At 38.6% G+C, this 22,561-nt stretch overlaps 1 protein-coding gene across 2 annotated transcripts in view; it reads left to right on the top strand.

Moving 5' to 3' along the window:
• The window catches only part of PPP1R21 (protein phosphatase 1 regulatory subunit 21), a 30,565-nt gene extending 15,078 nt beyond the window's left edge, over positions 1-15,487 (top strand). For both annotated transcript variants that reach the window (XM_017730111.1, XM_008630370.2), the window contains 13 exons: positions 937-1,038; positions 1,116-1,204; positions 2,074-2,210; positions 2,852-2,944; positions 4,279-4,406; positions 4,778-4,930; positions 5,707-5,799; positions 6,945-7,178; positions 8,557-8,592; positions 9,786-9,902; positions 10,812-10,910; positions 12,969-13,097; positions 14,903-15,487. In XM_017730111.1, the coding sequence (XP_017585600.1) occupies positions 937-1,038; positions 1,116-1,204; positions 2,074-2,210; positions 2,852-2,944; positions 4,279-4,406; positions 4,778-4,930; positions 5,707-5,799; positions 6,945-7,178; positions 8,557-8,592; positions 9,786-9,902; positions 10,812-10,910; positions 12,969-13,097; positions 14,903-14,932 (1,440 nt within the window). In that variant the 3' untranslated portion in view covers positions 14,933-15,487. The remainder of the gene's footprint in view (positions 1-936; positions 1,039-1,115; positions 1,205-2,073; positions 2,211-2,851; positions 2,945-4,278; positions 4,407-4,777; positions 4,931-5,706; positions 5,800-6,944; positions 7,179-8,556; positions 8,593-9,785; positions 9,903-10,811; positions 10,911-12,968; positions 13,098-14,902) is intronic.
• The last annotated feature ends 7,074 nt before the right edge of the window (positions 15,488-22,561 follow it).

The raw sequence follows: 22,561 nt of genomic DNA, 5'->3' as shown, positions 1-22,561 counted from the left end.
ACAAGGAATAATTAAAATCTCTTGTATTCTGTTTGCCTGGGATCTTTAGCTGCTCTTGTGGTATAAATAATCAAAGGTGAAGGTATCTTTCTGTGGGGTAAAATAAAAACCAGGATTGCTTTTGACTACCTGTATTAATTTGTGGAAGAAGCTTTTTGTGATACTGAGGTACCAAAATGGAAAGCTGGTGGTGTTGTTACATTTTGATTGTGTGTAAGAGTACACATGATGTTCTCAGGTCTGCTTTTTTGAAGGCAAAATTAGCTGTAGGATTTAATTAAGCAATTTTTAGCAAAGTCAGGCAGGCCCACAAGGCCAAAGTTTGATTATTGCCCAAACCTGTCATAGTTTTAGGAGTTCTCCTGTGATTAGTTGGAGCTCTGTGCTTTGCATTGGCTCGTGTTGAAAACTGGACTGGTCACAGATAAAGAGACATCTCTTGCTGTCAGTTTGAACTTGGCTTTAGTTCTTCAGTACTTTGCACAGCATAGCTTTGCAAATGTTTGTGCTGATGGACAAGGCTGGGATCCAAACAACTTTTGGGAGGAAGGTGGGATAGTTTATTCTGGTGGCCAAACTGTGCATGGATCTAGCCTTAACTGGATGGAGTTGAGAAAGGAATGCAAGAATATTTAAAACTAAAAAGCGAGGGTTTGGTGTGCTGTGCATGGCAGTTAAAATGGGCCAGGATGCTGTGGCAAAGACCCAGGTGAGGTTTTGCCTGGACTTGCAGTACTTCTCACTTTCCCTCAAGGTGTGTTTTTGCCCTATAGAAGAGGTTGCTGTACATCACTGGACTGTTGTATCTCATTAATGAAATCTTAGGCATCGTTAAAGGTGACGGGGGCTTTGCCAAAATGTCCCGTTCGGTTGTTAAATTGAGAGAGTTCACACGAGCCGTCAGCAAGCACCATTTTAAAACCTCTCTGCCCTCAGTTCTCACAGTATCTCCATGAAAACGCTTCGTACGTTCGCCCTCTGGAGGAAGGAATGCTGCACTTGTTCAAGAGCATCACGGAGGATACTGTGACAGTCCTGGTAAGTTTTCCTCCTCTTAGCACCCAGGAAGATTTTTACAGAGCAAAACCACTTACCTGTTCTTTTTTTCCTTTCAGGAAACAACTGTGAAATTGAAAGCCTTCTCAGAACATTTAGCTTCCTACTTAGGCTTTTTAAGAAAGATTCTTCCTTATCAGTTAAAAAGGTACTTTTTATTTGATAGATCAAATTTAAAGGAGCTCTATCAGGCATGCAGCATTGTCAGCACCTACAACTGAAATATTAAGTCAAACCTTAAAACGCTTTGGCTTCTGCTCTGTATTAAAAGGCTGAACTCTTTTTTGTTTTTCTTGTTTCTTCACATTGTTTTCTAAACCTTGAGATTGGACATGGCTTTTTTAAGGCATTAGGACTACAAACATGTATTTTAAAGCCCCTTAACCCCCAACCCCCAGATGAGACTTTAAAAATATGTGCATCTTTCAGTCATGTTTCTTAATGTTATTCAATAGCATTGATACTATTCAGGTGTGATTCACTGAAACTGGTAATGCCTTGAGCTTCTCTGAGGGTTATTTATCATTCAGTAAATGTACCAATGTAGTAAAACTTGGCCAGGTGCACATCCCTTCTGCTGTGAAAATCTTTGTTCCTGAGTTGATCGAAGGGAGGTGAGTTATAGGTGCAAAGAACTGCTTTAAGAGAGGGTTTGGACTAAGGAAGAAGAAAAATCTTGATTTATGCCTCCTTTATACCTGTTCTCGTGCTCCTTAGGAAGCAAAAGAGAATTTATGTAGTAGAGGGAAAAGTCTTCAAACTTAAATTGCTGCAATGAGTTCCTTGCTGTGAGAGTAAGTCATTCCTGGCTTGTGACAGAAACACCTAAGTGTGGAGATGCACACAGTAATTTTCATGTATTGCTAACTTCCCCTATGTTAACCTTTCTAAAATAAATTCCTAGTCTGCTTTTGCTTTGGACTGGGGAGGTAGGGAACACTTACCTGCTCCAAAACTCATGAACTTGTTTTTTAAGACAATTGCTTGCTTTTAAAAAAATAATTCATATATTCCTAGTTTGGAAGAAGAGTGTGAGTCTTCTCTTTGCACAGCTGCTTTAAGAGCTAGAAATATGGAGCTGCACAGAGATATGAAAAGGCTGACTGCAGTCTTTGAGAAGCTACACACCTACGTCAGTCTTCTGGCCTTACCAAGTGAGTGTCAGTTCTGGCTTGACTGGTTACCCTGTGACTGGTTTTCTGTAGGTTTTTCTAGTATGACTTTGTGCCTTTTGTCATCTCTTAATTATGAAGTTGTTAATAAGCTACATTTTTATTACTAATCATCACTTCCAGCTCCTTGTCTTCATAATGTTATTAGAACTGTCATGGCAATGACTGAATAAAATGAGGTAAAGCCTTTGTGTGTATGTGTGTGGGGAAGCTATCTCCAAATGCATCCTGTAAACAGCCGTAGGAAATGGTTATTGTATAGATTCAGGTTATTTCAGTCTTCACCCTTTAGAAGGGCCCCGATGGTCTTTCCTGCAGCTGTGAACATGTCTTTCTGTATGTGTTGTTTTTGAGACCAAAACAATTGATTCTTATGGAATCTGAATAAAATCTAGGGACCTTGAAAGTCTTTCACATGCCTACTCTGGCAAAGTTGAATGTATGTACATTTGATATTGAAAGGGAAAATTTAAGTAAATGAATGAGTTATGACTCATACTCCATGCAAATGGTTCTAGTAGGTGGAAACTGAATTACTTTCAAAGCTAACTTTTTTCATTCATGGTCAAATCTTAGTGTTGTGGTTTTCTTTTCCTTCTTACCTTCTTACGTGGTACTCTTAGGTACAAGACCAGAAGGACTCCTTAGGACAAATTACAACTTTGTGTTTACAAACATTGCTGCAAGTCTTCATGGATTCCATGACATTTTAAAAGGTGAGAGTTGGGAATGTTGTTTTGTTTCAGCTTTGCTTCTTTCTGTTCAGCACAGCACATGTGTACTCTCTCTGTAACATATCGTATCATATCATATCATATGTGATAAATCTGGTTTGTTTTACCATTACCAGCTAAGAAACTAAACCTACTAACTACTTGTTTTAGACATTTATGCATGGTTTTTTCATTTTTCTGTTCTGTTAGCTTTGTTCTTCAGAGTTGCTGGATTATTTAACTGTGGCTCTCCAGATTTTCCTGAGCAGTATCGCTTTACTTTCTGAACTTCATTGCTCTGCTGAAACTAGCATACAGAATGGAATGCTGTGAAATGTACATATTTTCCCCTACATATGTGGCATTGACCTAGTACCTGCCTTCAAAGTGGAATTTTTCCTTCCTATCTTTAGGTTAATGAGTATTTTTAACATGAATATATAACTAAAACTTATGAGGAAGTCTGGGTTCTTTTTGAAACTTGACTTTCTCTGGAAAATGGCTTACCTTGCTTTTATCAGAACAGCATGGATATGTTATGTTTTCAGTGAAGTGATACTTGGTTATAACTTAGAATTTTAAAACTGATGTTCCTGTATGTCCTATAATTTCAGTACCATGTAGCTGTTCGTGGAGAGAAAATAATCGATAGAGATTTATTATATTTACTAGTCAGCTATTTAAAAATTAAGCTTTTATAATTTTAAGCAAAATTTTTTTTTCCTAAGAGCATGAATAGTATGGCCCCATTTTGCAGTGTCCTTGTTTAAAAAAACAAAGTTACATTAAAGATTGTACCTCAAACAAAATGAGACCCTAAGCCAAGAGTTTTGTAGCATAAGTTTAAAATACTTTCTACCTCTTAGTATGGTTACTATAATGCAAAGTCAACCCAACTTAAAAGGAAATACAGAAAATAAAAGTACTGAAGAAAACTGTCAGTAGGATTCATTAACTATCAACAGAAGTGCTGTGCTTAATGTCTCACATTCCTGTACTCCAGAATGTTTGATTTCTCTCATCTTTCTCAATCCCAACTAATTTTGAACTGTTTAAGATTACTTCAGATTATAATTTGTGGTGGTGATGAGCTGGGATTTCTCCATTCTGTAGCAATAGTACTCTGTTGTAAAATAGGTGCAAAATGTTCAGTTGTCAAACAATTACTTTTTTTTAAATTAGGCCAAATTGACAATGTTCTTACATGATAAATACTTGATTCTTTTTAAATTTTGGTGCTGTTGAAATTAATATATTTAGGCTAAGATGCTTTTGTGAGTGACTTTCACAAAGTTTTGTATTCTTAATTTGGCATAAATGTGCTTTTCCTTTTCCAGATATTTCCAAGCACTATAGTCAGAAAGCTACTTTAGAACAGGATGTTCCAACTGCCACACAGAAACTCATAACTACAAATGACTGTATTTTATCCTCTGTTGCTGCTTTAACAAATGGAGCAGGCAAGGTAATGGATATTTTTGTTTCGTATGATTCCCTAACTTGTGCAGGTTTTTAAGAAAAAAAAAAAAGCATAGCTGAATGATTCAGAAAATCTCTGTGTGCCTCTGATATTAATGATCTATAGCGTCAGGTTGATTCTTACAATGTTTTCAGGCTATGAGTTAAAAACAACTGAGTGAGTGATAAAAGCAGATACTGTGAAGAGGATGCTTTGTGTTAGTGAGATCTAAGTTACATGGAAGAGCCTGTAGCTTGTTTCAAAGTCTTGTTATGAAGTCCAGTTTCACTGAATACTTGTCTTTTGAAAGAGTAATTGCTCCAAAGAATCTTTCTGGTCAACTTAATTCAAAAAGCCACTTCTCTTGATGTGTCTAGATGGCCTCGTTCTTTAGCAACAACTTGGATCACTTCACCACCTCGCTGAGTTATGGCCCTAAGGGAGGAACAGAGTTCATCAGCCCTCTCTCAGCTGAGTGCATGCTGCAGTACAAGAAGAAGGCAGCTGCTTACATGAAGTCTTTGAAGAAGGTTTGTTCAGCCAGCATGCTTGCACAGAGAGAGCGCAGCTCTGTAGATAGTTGGTTATGCCAAAGAGAATACAAACTAAGGATTTGCAGTATTTGGAATGGAAGAGATTCTCTGAATGACAGTTTTTGGCTGAGGAAATGAAACCCTGAGTGCAATAATGCTACTGAGAACTTTAAAGACCATAGTTGCCCTCAGAACTAAGGGTATGTGCCAATTCTGCCATTACCCATTTCCACTAATTATTTCTGTGCCAAGACTCCAAGGAGAAGGGTGGCTGCTTATTTAAATTTCCTCCCGTATTCACGAGGAATATGGAGTGAATGCTATTATATTCTTACATTTGCATTCGCTGGAAGACAGTGGAGAGCAGTAGGGGGAAAAAAGACAGCTGAAAAGGAGGTATCCTGGAGAAAATGTGCTGAACCAAAAAACTGAATGCTGCCAGGTTTCCCTCTTGTCCCCATTAAAATTGACAATTAAGTGATGGTGTGCTTAGCAGTTGTTACTAAATCACTGTCTGTAAAGAGGACCTTAAGATGCCTTTGATCATTAATTAACACTTGGAGTTTTCTGAGCACTTTTTAATCAATTGTACTTTTTGGAGCAGTATTTCCTGTGAGCTCAAACCATTTTTTCCTACTGCCTGGTAAGCACTTGCAACATGGTTTTTTTTCCTTTTACTAAAGTAAGGAAAGTAGTAAGAAAATAAAAGTAGAATGCTTGTTCTCATCTAGTGTGTAATATGTTTTGAGAGGGTTTTTTTGATTCTTCTGCAGCCTTGTGCAGATTCAGTGCCTTATGAAGAGGCTTTAGCCAATCGCAGAGTTCTCCTGAGTTCTACAGAAAGCAGAGAAGGTCTTGCACAGCAGGTATTCTGGTGTACATTGTACTAACATATATGGTAGTGTATTTTGTAAAGCTAAAGTTGTATCAAAGTCTCCACATATCTATGTCTGTGGTCATTTGTAGGTATATATGAATATATATAACCTTAAAATTGGACTGTAGATGTCTTGTAGAGTTTTGAAAGTAAAACTTACCCATATCAGGCTGAGTTGTCTGCAGAATGTATATGCAGATAGATATAGGAGGCAGGATTATGCCATTGGTATCTTCATTTGGAAATACAAGAAGACAGGTAATCTTTAATAATTCAATTAAATGCAAAATAAAGACAGGAATAAGGACTACTGAAGGCATTAATTTTTAATGTTGTGTACTGTTTTAAGTCCTCTTTTGGACTATGCAGGAATTACTGGCACTGGTTAAGAGCAGTGATTTTTCTTTTCAGTTAGAGTAATAGATTACAGTTTGTCTTCCAGTATGCCTATGTATTTTTTTTTTCTGGAAGGTGAAGCAGGGTGGGCAACATGGTATTTAAAAGGCCTACACAGTTTGTCCATTGCTTCATATGGATGAGAATAGCTAGCTAATACTGACACTTCTTTATTGTATACTCAGCCTGTGCTTGACTCATTGTTATTGAACTGTTACAGAAGCAAATACTTCGGTGATTTTTTTTTTGCAGTGGCCAATATTCTAAGTGTATTAGTAGGAGTGAACTGAATTTCAGCAGAAATGTGCAGTGATTGGATGTGTTCTGTTCCATAGTTGTTTTCTTACCTGGACAAAGTGGGTGGCTCTGTCTGTGTGAGGTGGGACAGCTGGGAAGGGTGAGTTTGCCTTTCTAGTATAGGAAAAGGTAGTGATAGTGCCAGGTACACATCTTTCAAGTTCTTATGAAATTCTTCCCTGCTTTGATTTTTTTAGGATAGGATGTTGCCAGTTTTATGAGCTCTACCTTTGTAATGCGTGTTTCAAACCAGTTAAATCACATGGCCATTTTTGATAAAGAACCACAGCTAAGCACACAGCTCAAAACAGTTTACCTGCTGCACTTTGTTAGCTCACATATGTAATGGTTTAAAATAATACTGTCCTCAAACATTTCCTGTGTGTGGCTTTTTTTCTCCCTGGGTTCAATAACCTGGACTGTAAACTTTCTCTCCTAAAGGTCCAGCAGAGTTTGGAGAAAATTGCAAAACTTGAACAAGAAAAGGAACACTGGATGTTGGAGGCCCAGCTAGCTAAAATAAAGCTAGAGAAAGAAAACCAAAAACTGAAGAACTCTCTTAGTGGACATTTAACTGACACTATCCGGGAGCATTCTGTTTTGCCAAATGTAGCAGAACAAAAGAAGGAAACCACAGAAAAGAGTCTGAGGGAACCTATTAAGAGCACTAGTCTGGTAAGTGACTTTTCCCTTCAATAGAGAAAATTCCACTTTCTTTAGTAGCAGTGCTGTTTGATCAGTGGAACACTAAAAATGAAAGCCTTTTGACTGTGTTGAAAAGCATTCACTCTTGGGGTCCTTGTATTTGCAAAGCTGCTTGCAAATGCTTTCTGCAGAGTTTGGCACTTCTTGGCTTTTGAGACTTCGTTCGCTGTCTTTAGTATTGTGGTGATATTTTTGTAGTTCTGTACTTCTGTAACTGAGGGGGGAAATAATAGGTGCTTAACCTCTAGATTTGTCAGTAGTTAGGAAACCTTGCAAGTGGTGTATATTTGGGGTTGGGCCTGTGTTTCCAATACTTTTGTTCATCTCTAGGTATGTTAAAGCAAATGGAAGTAGGTAGGTAGTGTTTGTAAATGGGTTTGAAGACTTACTAGGGTCAGTTTGGGTTCACCAATTGCTTTTGAATGTAGCATGCATTCTTTCCCTGCTCTTCTGTGTTGGTAAATGGCTTTTTCCTGTTTACTGCACATATTTAAAATGAGTTGGCCTTTCCCCTGAATTCCACTTCTGAAGTGGCATAGTGGTATTAACAGAAATGTCATCTGTAAGAAATAATAAATCTACTCAACTCAGCATTCAATAGAATCCTCTCTTTTTTTTTTTTTTTTTTTTTTTTTGTCCTTCCCACTTTCCTGCTCCAGGATAAAAATAACCACTGGATTGTTTTGAAATACCCAGTTTTGAAGTAAACTGTCATCTTAAGGTTTTGATCCTCTATTTGAATCCTTAGGAGTTTGAGGATAATGCTACTCACAGGTCAACATATTATATTAGTATTTCCCATAAACATAAATCTATAGTCCTGTTGAGATCAAGGGGAAAAATCCCCCCTTTGATTCTCTATGAAGATATTCTTTTCATGAAACCAGCTATTGGCATACACTACTCCTGTAGAGTTTTGTCAGTGCTTACTAGTCAGAGTGGAAAGGATGGCGTTTGGAAGGTATTCAAGAAATCCAGGTTGACTTTCCATCCTCTTAAACATGACAAGTAATGTTTCAGTATGCTAACATGGCTCTGAATTAGTTTCATATGATCAAGCAGTTGCATAACCATACAAGCCCAGCTGCATCTTGTTGCTTTTATTGCCTTTTCCCTGTGTACATCATAAGACAGGAGATAAATTTTTGAGAGTTGGTGTCAGGTTTAATTCTGTTCAAGGCATTCATATAACCACTCTTGTTTATGTTACAGGTGGAAGTACTTAAATTTGTTTCAGTTTGAAAGGTTGCAAGATTGTTTAAAGTCCTTCTATGACTGAAACCAAAATGCAGCTATGGTATCTATTTTTTTGCAGTTCTCATTAAGTGTATTTTCTTCCTTGTTCTAGATTGGAATGTTGACTGTAACTACTGATAATGAAAAGGTAATCTGTTTTAAACATTATTAAAGTCCATCTGTTAAATACTTCAGTTCTGATTCTGTTAAACTTATTCCAGAGGTCTAATTACCAAGAATACTTCAGTATAATGCCATGAGTTGACCGTGTAGTCTGTATATACTATATGGTCAAATTTCTGAAATCCATGTGTTTCTTAATTTTCTTCATCTGTCAGTGAACTGGTATTTTACCCATTTAAGCATTTTGGAGCAGTGTGAGCTGGAGTCAGGGTCTGTTCTCTGTAATTTGAGGAAAGCACTGCTCTGTCTGTGCCTCAGTAGCCCAAACTGCAGTCCAAGCCTGAATTTTTAACCCTTGAGGAAGAGCTCAAGCTGAATAAAAGACCCTGGCTGCAGTGCTTGGGGTACAAAGGAGAGGTCACACCAAAACAAACCTTGAATGAGCTGTTAGTCTAGATGTTAACTCTTTATTTAGCCCTGCTGTAATGTAACACTTGCCCCAGCAGGAACTTCTGAGAGTGAGATCAGTGCTTTCCCTTTTCTGATATCACAGTGAACTGATGTGTAGTTCAGTTTACTCTTCCTTTTCTTCTCAAAGTGTGATTTAAAAAGGGGTAGGGAGCTAGATAGTAACTGATACAAGTTCTTAAAGGCTTCTGCATAGTGCTGAACCTGAAGGTGATGACAAATCATGTGGAAGCTGCCTCCAGAGGGTTAGTCTGTAAACTACTGAGTTTTGTTGGGCTTTTTTATTTTTTATTTTCTTTTTTAATTTCAAATGTCTAGAGGAACTTCTGAAACATGCAACATTAGTAATAGTTACGACTTTCGTAAGCTTCTGAAATAGAGTTATGTGAAGGAATTCTTCCTTGTTGGGAAGAGACAGTAAGTTTTCCTGTAAGTGAAAGCTTTTGACTTCTGCAGTGGATTTTCATCTTCATCAGACACTTGATATGTCAAGGCGAGGTAAATTCTTACCTCTGCAGTCAGTTCTTTGTCCTGTAAGGAAATGCGACATTTAGAGTCACCATCAGAGTGACAGATTGCAGTGTGACCTGCTGTAATTTGTCTCTTGTGTTTGGGGAATTTAATGCTTTTTGATAAGAGTGGGCAGGCCTCAGAAGGAAAGAAGAAAAATCTGTATAGAGGCAATGTTGTGATTCAGGTATTTAGTCTACTAAACATAAATGTTGTCTGCTTAAATCTTTGCTTTGCCAGGCTCCAGATGTTGAGTCTCGTGAAGACCTGATAAAAACTCACTACATGGCAAGGATAGCAGAGCTGACCTCTCACCTGCAGCTTGCTGACAGCAAATCAGTGCACTTCCATGCTGAGGTGAGCATGAAAGCAATGACTGTAAATCTCTTTATGAACTTTCCACAGGCAAGTGCTGTGAAAGTGAGTTCCAATATATGGAGCATAATGTTTTATAAAAATCTGTTTCTAGAATATTTTTTGACTGTGGTCTAGTGTGCATAAAAACTGATACTGTTAGAGAACTTTTTATGTTTAATAAATCTTTTGGTAGCCTTTTCTTGGCTGTATTAAGAAGTATAATGTGTATCATGTATAGGTTTGTTCATATAAGCTGAAGCAGCTGGCTTTAGTTACCAAGGAAGCTTTGATTTAATTTTAAAGTGATGCTGATGTCATTCAAAAATATTTGAGTGTATTATGAAGTGATGGAAACAGCTCTCCAGAGAAAATTGGTTCTTAGGCATAAGTTCTACTACAAGAATGAACAAGATGATTCATTGTATCTATGGTTTCCTTTTCATTTCAAGTCATGAGGGAACTTTCTTGAAAGTAGTGGCTGTTTTGATTTGTATAATAAATGATGTGGAATACACCAAAGCTCCAGGTTAACAGAGCAAATCCTCTTAAATATTTTTTTAATGGAAGATGGCACAGTTTGGAGGAACCATCTTTTCTGTGATATTTGAGCCTTGTATGGCGTGAGTTGTTTGTATTGCTTTTTATTTATGAAAAATTTTGTGGCATTTACGTGAAAAATATGATATCTAGAGGATTGGCAATATAGTAGCTCTGTAGAATGAAACATTTAATGTCAACTATTGCATTACCTTTGCATTTAGAAGTGTGCACAAGCTCTGACTAAGTTTCTTGAAGTCAAAATATCACAGAAAGATGGAAAAGTCCAAAGCAACCACTTAAGGATGCCACAAGGCAATACTCTGGAACTGACTCTCCTTCCCTCTACCCTCCCTATCCTGTTCTTGGTAGTGTCGAGCACTTGCCAAAAGATTGTCTCTGGCAGAGAAATCCAAGGAATCGCTCACGGAAGAGTTGAAGCTTGCCAGTCAAAACATCACCAGGTTACAGGCAAGTAAATTGTTCTGTAATGTAATAGATGCATTTTGTAATTGTGTGTAAGGGGAAGTGGGAGCAGAAAAATTACAACCATCTAGCCTGGCCATGCCATTACTAGTTCCTGAGTTAGGGCATATAAAAACTCTAATGGTATGTAGAGAAGAGCCTTAAATAATATTCTTTGAATCCCAGGTATAAAGTTGAAGTGGAACATGCTTCCAAGGAAAAGATTATAGTGGCCAGACATGTGTTTTAGCACATTTGATGTCAAGGATTTTCATGAAAATGGGGGAGGGTTAAAGGTCAAAAGTTGTGGTTGTGTGACTGATTTCAGATGATACAAGGAATTCTTAATCCTTTCTTGCATCTGAGTCTGAAAGTTTTAAAAAAGGGCAGATTGATTTTGGTTTTTTAAATATAGATACCTTAATATTAAGCAAAGATAATTTTGGGGTAATCTTTAAGAAGCTCTTGTTAACAATAATTGACTCTTACGCCATCTTGTGAGAGTTCTGTCCCTTTGTCCGTCTCCTCCACACAGCTGAGAAAGGAGCCAATAGTAAAATAAAGTCTATAGTAATATTGTTAATATATGAACTTGTACAGTTCATAAATACCTTCATGTTTTCTTTACACTTAGTTCATTTTATTATTGTTCACCTCTCTGTGATGGTGAGTACCAAAATTGCTCCATACAGGCAGTGAATATAATGTTGCAAGCTTTGAACAGTTGTGTCCATGAACAGTCCTTTTTAAACCCTTTTTTGATCCGTTCCTTTAAGAAATTCCACAATTGATATTGAACTCGGCAGGAGATGTTAATTTCCAGCTGCATATTAAAACTTCCTAGGAAAAGATAGCAGGCACATCATTTCTATGTTTAGTAGTCTGCATAATAGTGAATAATAGTCTTGTTTAGGTTGGAAGGGTCCTCTGAAGGTAATTTGTCCCCATCCTTTGGTCAGAGAAGAGAGTTCAGATCAAGCTGTGGAATTGGATACTTCCTGTACAGCCATGCTGGCCTTCTGCCACAGTCACTCCACGTCTTAGGCACTGGATCGTTCCTCGTTCTATCCTTGGTCATTCAGCTTTCCTGGGCCCCTGGAACTCCCAGGGCAGTTTTTCCTGGGATATTTCCAAGCAGACCTTGAAAGAAGCCAGAATCTACTCTTCTTGAGTTTAAGGTTGCTGTAATTCTACTATTCATCTTGCTTCCCTCAGGATCCTGAATTCCACTAACTCATGGTAGCTGCAGCCAAGGCTGCCATTGGTTTTCACATCCCTGACCAGCTTTTCCTTATTTGTGAGTAACAGGGTCCAGCAGAGAGCATCTCTTGGTCCCACTAATCACTAGTATTAAGAAGTTCTTTGCCGCTCTCAAGACAACTCCTGAGTTGCTTGTGTTCCACCTTGCTGCCCTTCCAGGAGATACCAGAGTAGTTAAAATCCCTAATGAGGATCAGAGTCTGTGGATGGAAGATTTTTTATCTGCTTGCAGCAGATGCCTGTCATATCACCCGGTTGTTCCCCTGCTTAGGAGATCTTAGTTGTTTTCAAGCCACTCCTTCACTTAAAGCGTTGATTTCATCCCTTCTGTCCTTCGTAAAGTGTATGTGTCCCTTTAGTGCTGGGTTCTAGTCATGCACGCTGTCCCCCCATGCCTCTGTAATCCCAGAGGGATCATAGCTCTGTAACTGCATGTGGAGTGGTGATTCCTTCAGCTTTGGATGCCGTGTGTGTTCTTGTACAGGCCATGCTTTAACCCTATCAACGTTACCTGTTTTCTGGCTGGAAACGATGTTGGAAAACTTAGCTGTTACTCTTTTATGTAAGCCATAAAAAGTGGGGGAAAAATCTAAAGGAAACAGCACAAAAATAAAGAGAACAAACCATGCATGAGACTTCAGGTAAAAGAGAAGTAGCTGTTGACCTTCTTTCATGAAGCACTGGTGAATTGCACACACTCAGCATCAAAAGTGGAGCTTACTAAGAGGAGGTGGAAGCGTGCTGCTTTGCCAGGTATCACTAATACTGAGCCAAGGGCCTCTGGTTATTTTATTTTTCCCTTAGGATGAATTGATGACGACAAAGAGGAGCTATGAGGATCAGTTAAGCATGATGAGTGACCATCTGTGCAGTATGAATGAGACCTTAACCAAGCAAAGGGAAGAGATCGATACGCTGAAGATGGCCAGTAGGGTGAGTCGGCAGTGCTGGCACGGGGCGCTGGCTGCAGCTGGGAGGTGTGAGGGTTACATTTGGTGTTCCTGCAGTCCTGCCCTTGGACAAACCAGCTCACAAGCTGTAATTCTTTCTCTGAGCCAGTTGGAAAGGAAGCTCCAAGCTTGCTCCTTCAAGTTTCAGTGAATAAAAAATTCTTGCAAAATATACATGTGGGAAAGAGCAAGCTCTTCATGTCACTGCTTCACATTAGGTTCTCAAAGTGATGGCAGATCAGCACCTTTTTATTGTTCACATGTGGTGAAAATGGAGCTATTTGTAAATCCAGCTGGTGATGCTGAGTGGTTATGGATTAAATTCTGGGTAGAAGTGTCCCTTCTGCACTCCTTTTGGTTACAGCAGACTCTGTCCTTGGCAGCTGGTTTCTTCCTCTGTTTTAGTTCCATATTCTAGCTTGTCTGTCCCTCATGTATGAATGAAAAAGTTGCCAGTTATATTATTCTGTGAGCTTGAAATACCCACTTGAATTCTTTTCCAAGCAAGGAGTCTACCCACTTGTCAGAAACAGATTTTTAACTTACCTAATGATGAAAAATACAGAAGTCTGCTGTTTTCAGTAGTGATTAAACCATGGTATATCCTATTCTGATGGTTCTAGGGAGGAACAGATGTTGTGAAGGCCTTTGCCCTTCACTTGTCTGACTGTGAAACAAATAAATGAGCATTATTCTCCTTAATTGCAGAATGCATGGAAGCAGGTGTCACTGAAGGATTAAAAAAATAAAAATAATAAAATAAATTCCATGTCCTGATTAAAGGTCTCATGATGGTGATTTTTATCTTTTAGAGCAAACTCTTCCCCCTGCTTTTCTTCAGATTTCTGAGTGATTTAACTTGGCATTGTATTCTTTAAATTATTTTGTGGTGTATAAACCCTTGTGTTTCCAGAAGGAAGCTGTTGGCTGCATACTGACCATAGCACTACATGTTTTTATAAAATGTTTTCTGGAATTTTTCACTTGCCGTACTTCTAAGACTTTAATTGGTACTCTGTGGGTAAGGACCTCAGAATCTCATAACAGAAGCCACCCAGGTTTTAAAGTATTACCAAATGTATGTGGTGATTAATTGGAAATCAAAATGATGCAGTTAAAGCCCTTATCACTTGGAGAGAGTTGTTGGTTAGATTCAAAACAAATGTTATCTTCAGGAAATAGGAAGACTGAGAATTGCCAGCAAGTAACTATTGCACAAAACTTTGTTTTAAGCTCCACATTTCCTTTGTGGAATTACTGCAGGTCAAATGTGAGTTAGTTAGCTGTGGAACAAACTCTGTTCTGAGCTAGGAATAATCCGTACAACCTGAATTAAAATAAAATTTATTTTGGAAAAAAAAACCCAGTAGGGTGGGGGATTGATTTTTTCTTTTATTTGAGGCAATTATTCTGTAAGGAGATATTTGAAATAGCACCTGAAGGTGAATAATGATTTGACTTGCCCTTACAATATTAGTGGTATTTATGCAATTGAGTGTGTTGGGATGTACCTCAAATGTCTTTCACAGTTTTCAGTTGTAGTAAGGAGCTGTTGTGCTAATTTGAAATATCTGGTACTTGCCTCTGTTGTGCTTACAGAAGTAGAGGCATTTTCAGAGCAAACAGTTACAATCTGCCAATATTAAATGCCTGTGGACTGTTTCTTTTCAGTCTGACTGTTCTTTGTTTGCTGTAGGCATAAATTACCAGACATCAGGTTTTGTATGATACCTGTCTAGATTTCCTTACCTGAATTTCAGTGTTCTGTTTGCTTGTTTCTTGTTGCAGGGAAATTCTAAAAAGAACAAGAATCGATAGTTTACAGCTGAGTCCTTGGAAGCTGCTGCTGCACAGGATGCAGACAGTGACCATTCATTATCCAGTTCCTGTTTGTTCCAGGAAGCAGAGGCTGGTATTGGGTCTAGTAAAAACTGAATTGGTGCTGTAAATGGCTTTAAAATATTTAGAACTTGTAACAGATAAAACAGAACTTAATGTTGGCTCTAAACCAGGAAATATACACTCTGGATCATTTATATAGTAATTACCTTCAGTTTTTACTGTGCACTTTTTAAAACCAGGTTTTGATTTCATGTAATGACTTCAGATTTTGTATATTTTCAAATATGTTTCTGCATTAACAAATTTGGTGCAGTAGGTGTCTATCTTTGAGTTATACATTTAATTGTCAGCACATGTACATTCCATTACTTGTTAATAACAGTTCAGAAACAAGTCTGGAGACTTTTTTTGACTGTGCAAGCTGTGCAGTTACTGTAAATGTATTATTCCTGTTCTCAGCCCTCTAGAATGAATTGAAATTGTGGCTTGAAATGATTTTTCAAATTCACCAAGTAAATGGGATCATTAGACTACAACAGTGGAAAACTTTTCCTGTTTGTATTTGGTACTTTGGATTCCAAGGTAAAGAGCACAAATAGCTGAATTGGGATACTTCTATGAAATTGCTGTATGCCATTTCTGTAACATTTTGTTTACATGTGTATGTATATATATATTGTTTGAAATAGCTGTTTAAGGCTAGAGGAAACTGTGACTGTCATTTGCCCCAAAAGAGTGAAGCAATGTGTGTAGAATAGATCAGCTTACTGTGCTCTCTTACAGTAAAGAAGAATATGAAATATGTAGAAGATTTAAACACTGAATTTGCAAAAGGTCTTCATGGAATTGAGTTGTGATGGATTCACTGGGGGGTTTGCACATGGCTTTTCCTGTGTTTTCAGAAGTGTGTGAACTTTAGGCCTCTCCTAAGATTTTTTTGCAGCATTGATTTGTTGTTGGGGGGTGGGATTTGTTGGTTTTGGGTTGGGTTTTTGTTTGGTTGGTTTTTTGGTTGTATTTTTTTTGTAAGGCTAGAGGAAACTGTGACTGTCATTTGCCCCAAAAGAGTGAAGCAATGTGTGTAGAATAGATCAGCTTACTGTGCTCTCTTACAGTAAAGAAGAATATGAAATATGTAGAAGATTTAAACACTGAATTTGCAAAAGGTCTTCATGGAATTGAGTTGTGATGGATTCACTGGGGGGTTTGCACATGGCTTTTCCTGTGTTTTCAGAAGTGTGTGAACTTTAGGCCTCTCCTAAGATTTTTTTGCAGCATTGATTTGTTGTTGGGGGGTGGGATTTGTTGGTTTTGGGTTGGGTTTTTGTTTGGTTGGTTTTTTGGTTGTATTTTTTTTGGTTTGTTTTTTTTTGTTTTTTTTTTTTTTTTTTATGAGATGCTGTGCTGCTCCACACTTTCCACACCAACCTTCTGTTCCATAATTTCCATTATGGCACTTATTTGTCCCATAAGGGTTTACTCTGATATCAGATGTGTTGATATGTATTATCAGTATGTAATAATAAAATCAACTACATGAAACCAGTTGGACTTTTTCCTTACTTCTGGCTATGCCCAGGCTGCAGAGTGTGACATTGTGGTGTGGTGTTCCAGCTGTTGCTGGTGGAGTAGTTACACCAGTCTAGGTAATCTCAGTGCTTCTCTTTGTTCTGATAGTTCTTCCTTTCAGAAATGCAAAATAGAAGTGGTTGTGAAAGGGAGAGGAGATGGGAGCCTGCAGGGTTTCTTACTGATGTTGAATTAAGAACTCTGTGCTGGTGCTAATGAGGATTGGGAAGTGTTGGCTTCCTCTCCAACCATTTTATGGAAGCAGGTACAGCTTCAACTGTTTCATTGAGGGCTGGAAGCTAATTGCTTTCATCCAGTTCTTTTGAAGCTGCCTTTTCTGAGGACTTTCATCTTGCAGTGAAGGTACTAATCTAGTTATTCTGTGAATGAAATTACTGAACTGATACTACTTTTACTGATACTACTTTTCATAGGTCGCTGCATTCAGAGAAAGGCTTTGCTTAGGCCATTTTTTACATGTCTGAATAAAAATACAGTGTGTTTAGAATTTGTGTTAAAAAATCAAATGCATGTTCAGAGTATACCCCAATATCCAAGCTGGAATTCATAGAGAAAGTATAGGCATATAGATACAATTCCAATGTACATCAATTTATCAGCATTTTTTCTTTGCACTATTACTTGGGGGTGTATTTGGGTGTCCCCCTCACCAATCAGCAATAATCAAGCTCCGGAAGAGACAATTCTGGTCATTTAAACTGCCTTCAGTTTTTCAAGGAAATGTTTTGAGTAAGTTCTAGACAACTGTAAACTATCAATACCCAAAATTAAAATCTGGCAGAAAAGGTTTAAATAAGTGTTTTGGATACTGCTGTAGCAGGTGTTGTAAGGAGGCACAGGATATTACATTTAACTCTGTGGCATTAGAAACTGCATTAAGTGGAAATGCCCTAGTAATTTGTGCTTATTATCTGCTAACCAGGTGATGCTGAATCTTTCTGAATATCTCAAATGCTGTTACATGTGTAAATGGCTACTGCTATTAAAACCTGAAGACTTGTTTCAACATCGCAGCCAAGAATTCATCTTTGAGGCAAAGTTTTCCAGAAAAATGATTTTGAACTGCTTTGTATGCAATGATATGTGCAGAGTATCGTGGAATGTACAAAATCTGGGCAAGGAAATTTTACTAAAACTGGAATTAATCTTCAAAGATGTGCAGTGTGAGTGTTTGACTTCCTAGCTGGTTAATTGGGGAAACCAGTGAGAGAGTGTTGTAAAGTGTTAAAACCTTTAGCACAATACAGTGTAAAACCAGGGTTAAAGAAAATCCCCAATGTCAGTTACCTTTTTTAATGACAACTCACTAAAACACACAAGCTTTTAAAGCATTTTTAGAGTGCTGAATTAATTTCTCCATAGTGTTGGGCCCCTCATGAATAATCTCTCACCCTCGGGCTTAAGTGGCTAATTCAGAAAACAGCACTCTTTTAATGGTTTTAATTGGATTTTCAAAAAATCTGTCTGAGCTTTGTTTTAAAGCTATACTAACATGTTCAAGGCTTTCAAAATGTTCAGCTATCCTAGATTTCTGAAAGCACATCCCCAGTAACTACTCTGTGTGTTCAAAATAAATACTTGCTGTAATCAGGCATTAATTTAACTTCAAGATTGCCCTCTTAAGAACCACTGCTTCATCAGTTTGAAACTGCCCAAGAAGCACCAAAGACACTGTCTATTTTAGAAGGCCTTAAGCTCCTGGAGGTCAGAGGTTTCCCTGCCTGAAAGCTTAACTTCTAAAACAGGAATCTTAGGCTGACATCATAAGCTGTGCAAGGGTGCATCCCACTGCTGTTTGAACAATGCTTATTTCCAATTGCTACATCTGTGATTTAAACAACAATCAGCTCAAGTGTTGATTTAAAGCTGGTGGTGTTTGTCACATCTCCTGTTAATCCCTTCAGTTTCATTCTGAACCAACTCGGTGTTTCATGGCATGATGGTGCCACAATCTTCTCAATGGATGTGAAATGTCCAGGCTGAAACAGTTTGTTTTCCTACCTTTGGCTGTTTATGTGGTTATTTTTCCTTTTTCCCAAGCCAGCTTCATTTCTAATTTGTACTTGCAATCCTGCTGCTCCACCTGCCTTACCTTCCCTCCCTGGCAGATGAAGTTTTGGTGTGAAGATCTTTGGCCCAGCATCTTTCCTGGATGCTGACTTCACTGTTTAACAGTGCTTCCTACAGCTCCAAGAAATGGATTTGCTCCGACATGCAAGGCACCAATTGCAAACAGGAAAGGAAATAAACTTTCTATCCACAAAGTGCCTATCAGGAGATGGGAGGAGTTATTTACTGGCTTGGTTGAGCAGTGTGAACGCTGTGGGGTTTTTTTAATAGTGTAAACCCAATAATGTATTAAACTTTGGAGAACCATCTGGCCCTGTAAATTGAGCAAACCTGTTGTTTAATACAGTCTGTATGTAAGGTAATTTGAGAGCACTATCTTAGCAACAGCAGGGTCATAATAAAAACAAAGCTTAGTGCAGTAAAAAATTGTAATTGCTGCCAGAGGTCTGATTACTTCCTCCCACAAAGGCTGGATGCTGCTCTAAGAATGCTTGTTTTGTCTTATTCTGCATTTCCCGCCTCTGCCACTACCTGCAGTCTTGCTTGGCTGTGAATTAAAACCATGTTTGTTTAGAAGAGGCCATTTTTGCCCAAATTCCTGCATATTTCTTTTAATCACAGAGTTAAAAATTCTCTTTTAACTGCAATTGTGCCTGCAGCACTGCCAGCTTGGTTATAGGGGGGGATAGAGAAGAGCTTTGGGGGACCTTTGTAATCCCGGGCCTGACTGGGGCTATGAACTGCAGCACATGGAAACTTGCCCGGGGCAGCTCTCATTGTCTGCCTCTGCTGTGTGTGTAGGCAGCTTTAGACATGTCAATGCTCATTCAGAATCACCCAGCTCCTTACAGGGGCAAATACTTGCATTGCTGCAGTGCTGAACTGCAAAAAAAAAGTGTGGTTCTCCTTGGGCTTCATTTGTAGGGCAAGACACACCACGAGCAGCCCTAAAAGAATTCTGGTTATAATCTTACATGGAAATTGCAGAGATAACAGTAGAAATCACAATTTATCTATTTTGGTTTTAGCACTAATTCACCCTGTGAGTCCAAAACTTTCTAAGCTGATGACTTCCTAACTAAGGAAGAAGCCTTTGAACCCCAGGCCTGGTGTCAGAATTGTAGTTATGGTCTCCCATAAACAGCACGGCTTTGTCCTGAGAAGGCTTAAACCCACAAAACCTAAGAGTCCAGGTAATCTCCAGTTATTTTGGGCAGTAGGGATTCTTTCATGAATTGACTTGGAATCTAGTCAAGGGTGGCATGTGGCTTCCTGCAGACTCCCTCTGCATAAAGTCCTTTGCTTCTGAAATGAGTATGAGAACACCTCACATCTCCCCTTACACATTCCCCTTTCTGTCCCAGAGAGAGCCTTCATCCTTGCCTGCCCTCCCTTAAAGCTTCAAGTTGCTTTTCCCTTGGATTTAAGTCTTCAGTTTGTGCTTGAATAGTGACCCTGTATCCAAGAAAGATTATTTTAATGAAGTTATGAGCTTGAAAAGGTCTGAACTGAGAATTTCAGTGCACTTTCATGAGCTGCAGCCTTTGGCATAGGGAACAGCTGTAATCCTGGAACTGGTGCTGCACCTCTTATGTGCCTTATACTTAGTGACTTTCAAATTGTCTGTAGCATGTGCAGAGTTGGACAGAAAATATGCACCTGGAGGGGGGACAATCAACTTGACCAGAAGTTTTTTTTGAAGTCTTGGAAAATCTGGTTTATTTTTGGTCCAAACGTGCAGGCAAGAACAACTTTCTCTTAGATTATTGATCTAGCCCATGAGATCAGGAATGTTGGAAGCCAACAAGGACTCAGTTTCTCACAGAAAGGGTATTACCATGCTAAATTTCTATAACCAATTTATATGTAATAAATATACATCATTCAAATAGTGAATATACTAAGCTCGTAAGTTTTTAATAGCAATCACAAGTGAAAGATTCATTAAATGGGAGGAGAAGAAGAATGTGACTTTTCAAAAGAAAATACAGAAGTAACTCCTAGATAAGATGAACTTTTGCAGAAATTTCTTGCAAAAATAAAAACAAAGCAGTAGAACAAGGCGTTAAAATAAGTCCAGAAGCAAGAGTTTTTCTGTCTCTATTTACAAATATTTGGTTCTAGCCAGATATGAACTGACAGGTTTCACTTTTGACAAAATAGTCATAGACAGTAAACATTTTATAAAAAGGGCAATATACTGCAAATAATGTTAAGATCAATTTAAATAGAGTCAGCAATGTAAACTGAATTTGTTGGTGTTGTAGAATGTTGAATGAGTTTTATAACTTCCTCTAGCAATATATAATACCGTGTCTTTATGTGAAAAGTTCTTCAAATTGTATTTACAGTGGAAGTAATTTTAATAGTTCTAATTTGTTCTGCATGTGCTATTCATCAAAGTCAAATTATAGTAAGGAATTTAAAATCTTAGTATCAGGGTTTTTTTCTCTGATGCTTGAGTTTATATTGCACTGAATTATTTTGGAAGATGAAGTGATAGTAGAATTTACTGGTGAAGAATAGTCTTGAAAATGTATACACTTGTCTCAGCAAAAGGAAATCTGATCTATTTTTAGATATGTTTGCTTTGATAAGGAGATAGGAGAAATTAATACCCTTCCCACTTGAAAACCACTAGGAAGAGCTATTGTGGAAGCTAAACAGGAAAAAAGGTTTCATTGAATGTTGTGCAGGAGTACGCAAGAGTTCGAAGGACTCATTTTGGAGTATGTAGAAAATATTAGAAATTATTTCAAATTTCCTGGCATTTTGGCAAAACAGGAGGTATTGATCCACTGGTTCCCTTTGCTAAGAGGCTGTGTGTGTCCTGGGAGAAGGCAGAAGACTGTGTTGTTTATGGAAGGTACAATTTTTATGGAAATACAATTTTGACATCAGGCCTGGATTTCAAGGGCAGAAGACTTACAGGGATGGAATTCCAGCGGGAAGAGGTTGGGATGAGGTTGTGGCACTTCCAAGGCTACAGGTGGATCTGCCTAACCCTGTGCTCTGAGCCTGGAGGCCTCAGGCTGGTAGTGCTCAGGAAGGACCTTCAAGGTGAGAGGAATGTAACAATTCACTGGCTTGCAAGTTACTGGTTAAGTTATGGTGAAAAAAACTCGGTGCCAGATTTGGCACTGGATTTTTTAAAATTAAGATAAACCCAGAATTTTTGCAAACCACGAATGGCCAGTGTTTGTCCTGGTGCAATTTGTGTAATGGTGTTAAGCTTACAGAAGAATTTATTTGTAGGTTTTCTGAGCACTTCTATTGCAAATGCAGACAGAGCCTGCATAGTATTTCCCATGCATAAAACAAAGAGGTAGGATTGCTTCATTTTCAGAGAAAACATAAGAAAACTTTACAGAGAAGATAAATCGGACAAAACTATTATCAGAAGGATGTCCTTCCTTATTAAAATACAAGGGAAATTTCAACCACTGAAGAGCAGTGGAGCCGGGATGGATGTGTAATGCTTCACAAAGAATTTTGGATGGATTACACAAGAAACCGGAGCTTGCTGCTGTGAGTGAGCTCTCACTGCTATTGAAAGCCTTTCATATGGGCAATTTGCGTGTCTGCAGCCCCTGGCAGCTCTGCTCCATATCCCTGGGAATGCTCTAGAGGGTTTTATAGCTGGTTTCCCCCTCTTCATCCTCCCCGTTCTATCTGTGTGCTCTGGCCTTTCGGGAGCAGTCTTTCTGCACGGTACCGTGCCACCTCTGCTAGGTGCCTGCAGAGGGGAATGGATAGCAAGGACTTTCCATCACTTAAGATAACACAACTGTATAAACCTGCGGGTAATTAAGACATTCTCCAAGCCTCGTGCTGCATGTCCTCGGAGGATCTCCTACCCCCGGAGGACCTTTGCCCGCGGCGGTTCCCCTGGGGATCCCCTGCCTTTGCTGGCGCGCCGGGCGATGCTCCCGCGGGATGCGCTGG

This window comes from Corvus brachyrhynchos, unplaced genomic scaffold, assembly GCF_000691975.1.
Source record: "Corvus brachyrhynchos isolate BGI_N302 unplaced genomic scaffold, ASM69197v1 scaffold101, whole genome shotgun sequence".
In the NCBI taxonomy this organism is placed as follows: domain Eukaryota; kingdom Metazoa; phylum Chordata; class Aves; order Passeriformes; family Corvidae; genus Corvus; species Corvus brachyrhynchos.
This window is presented reverse-complemented; position numbering and strand designations above follow the sequence as displayed.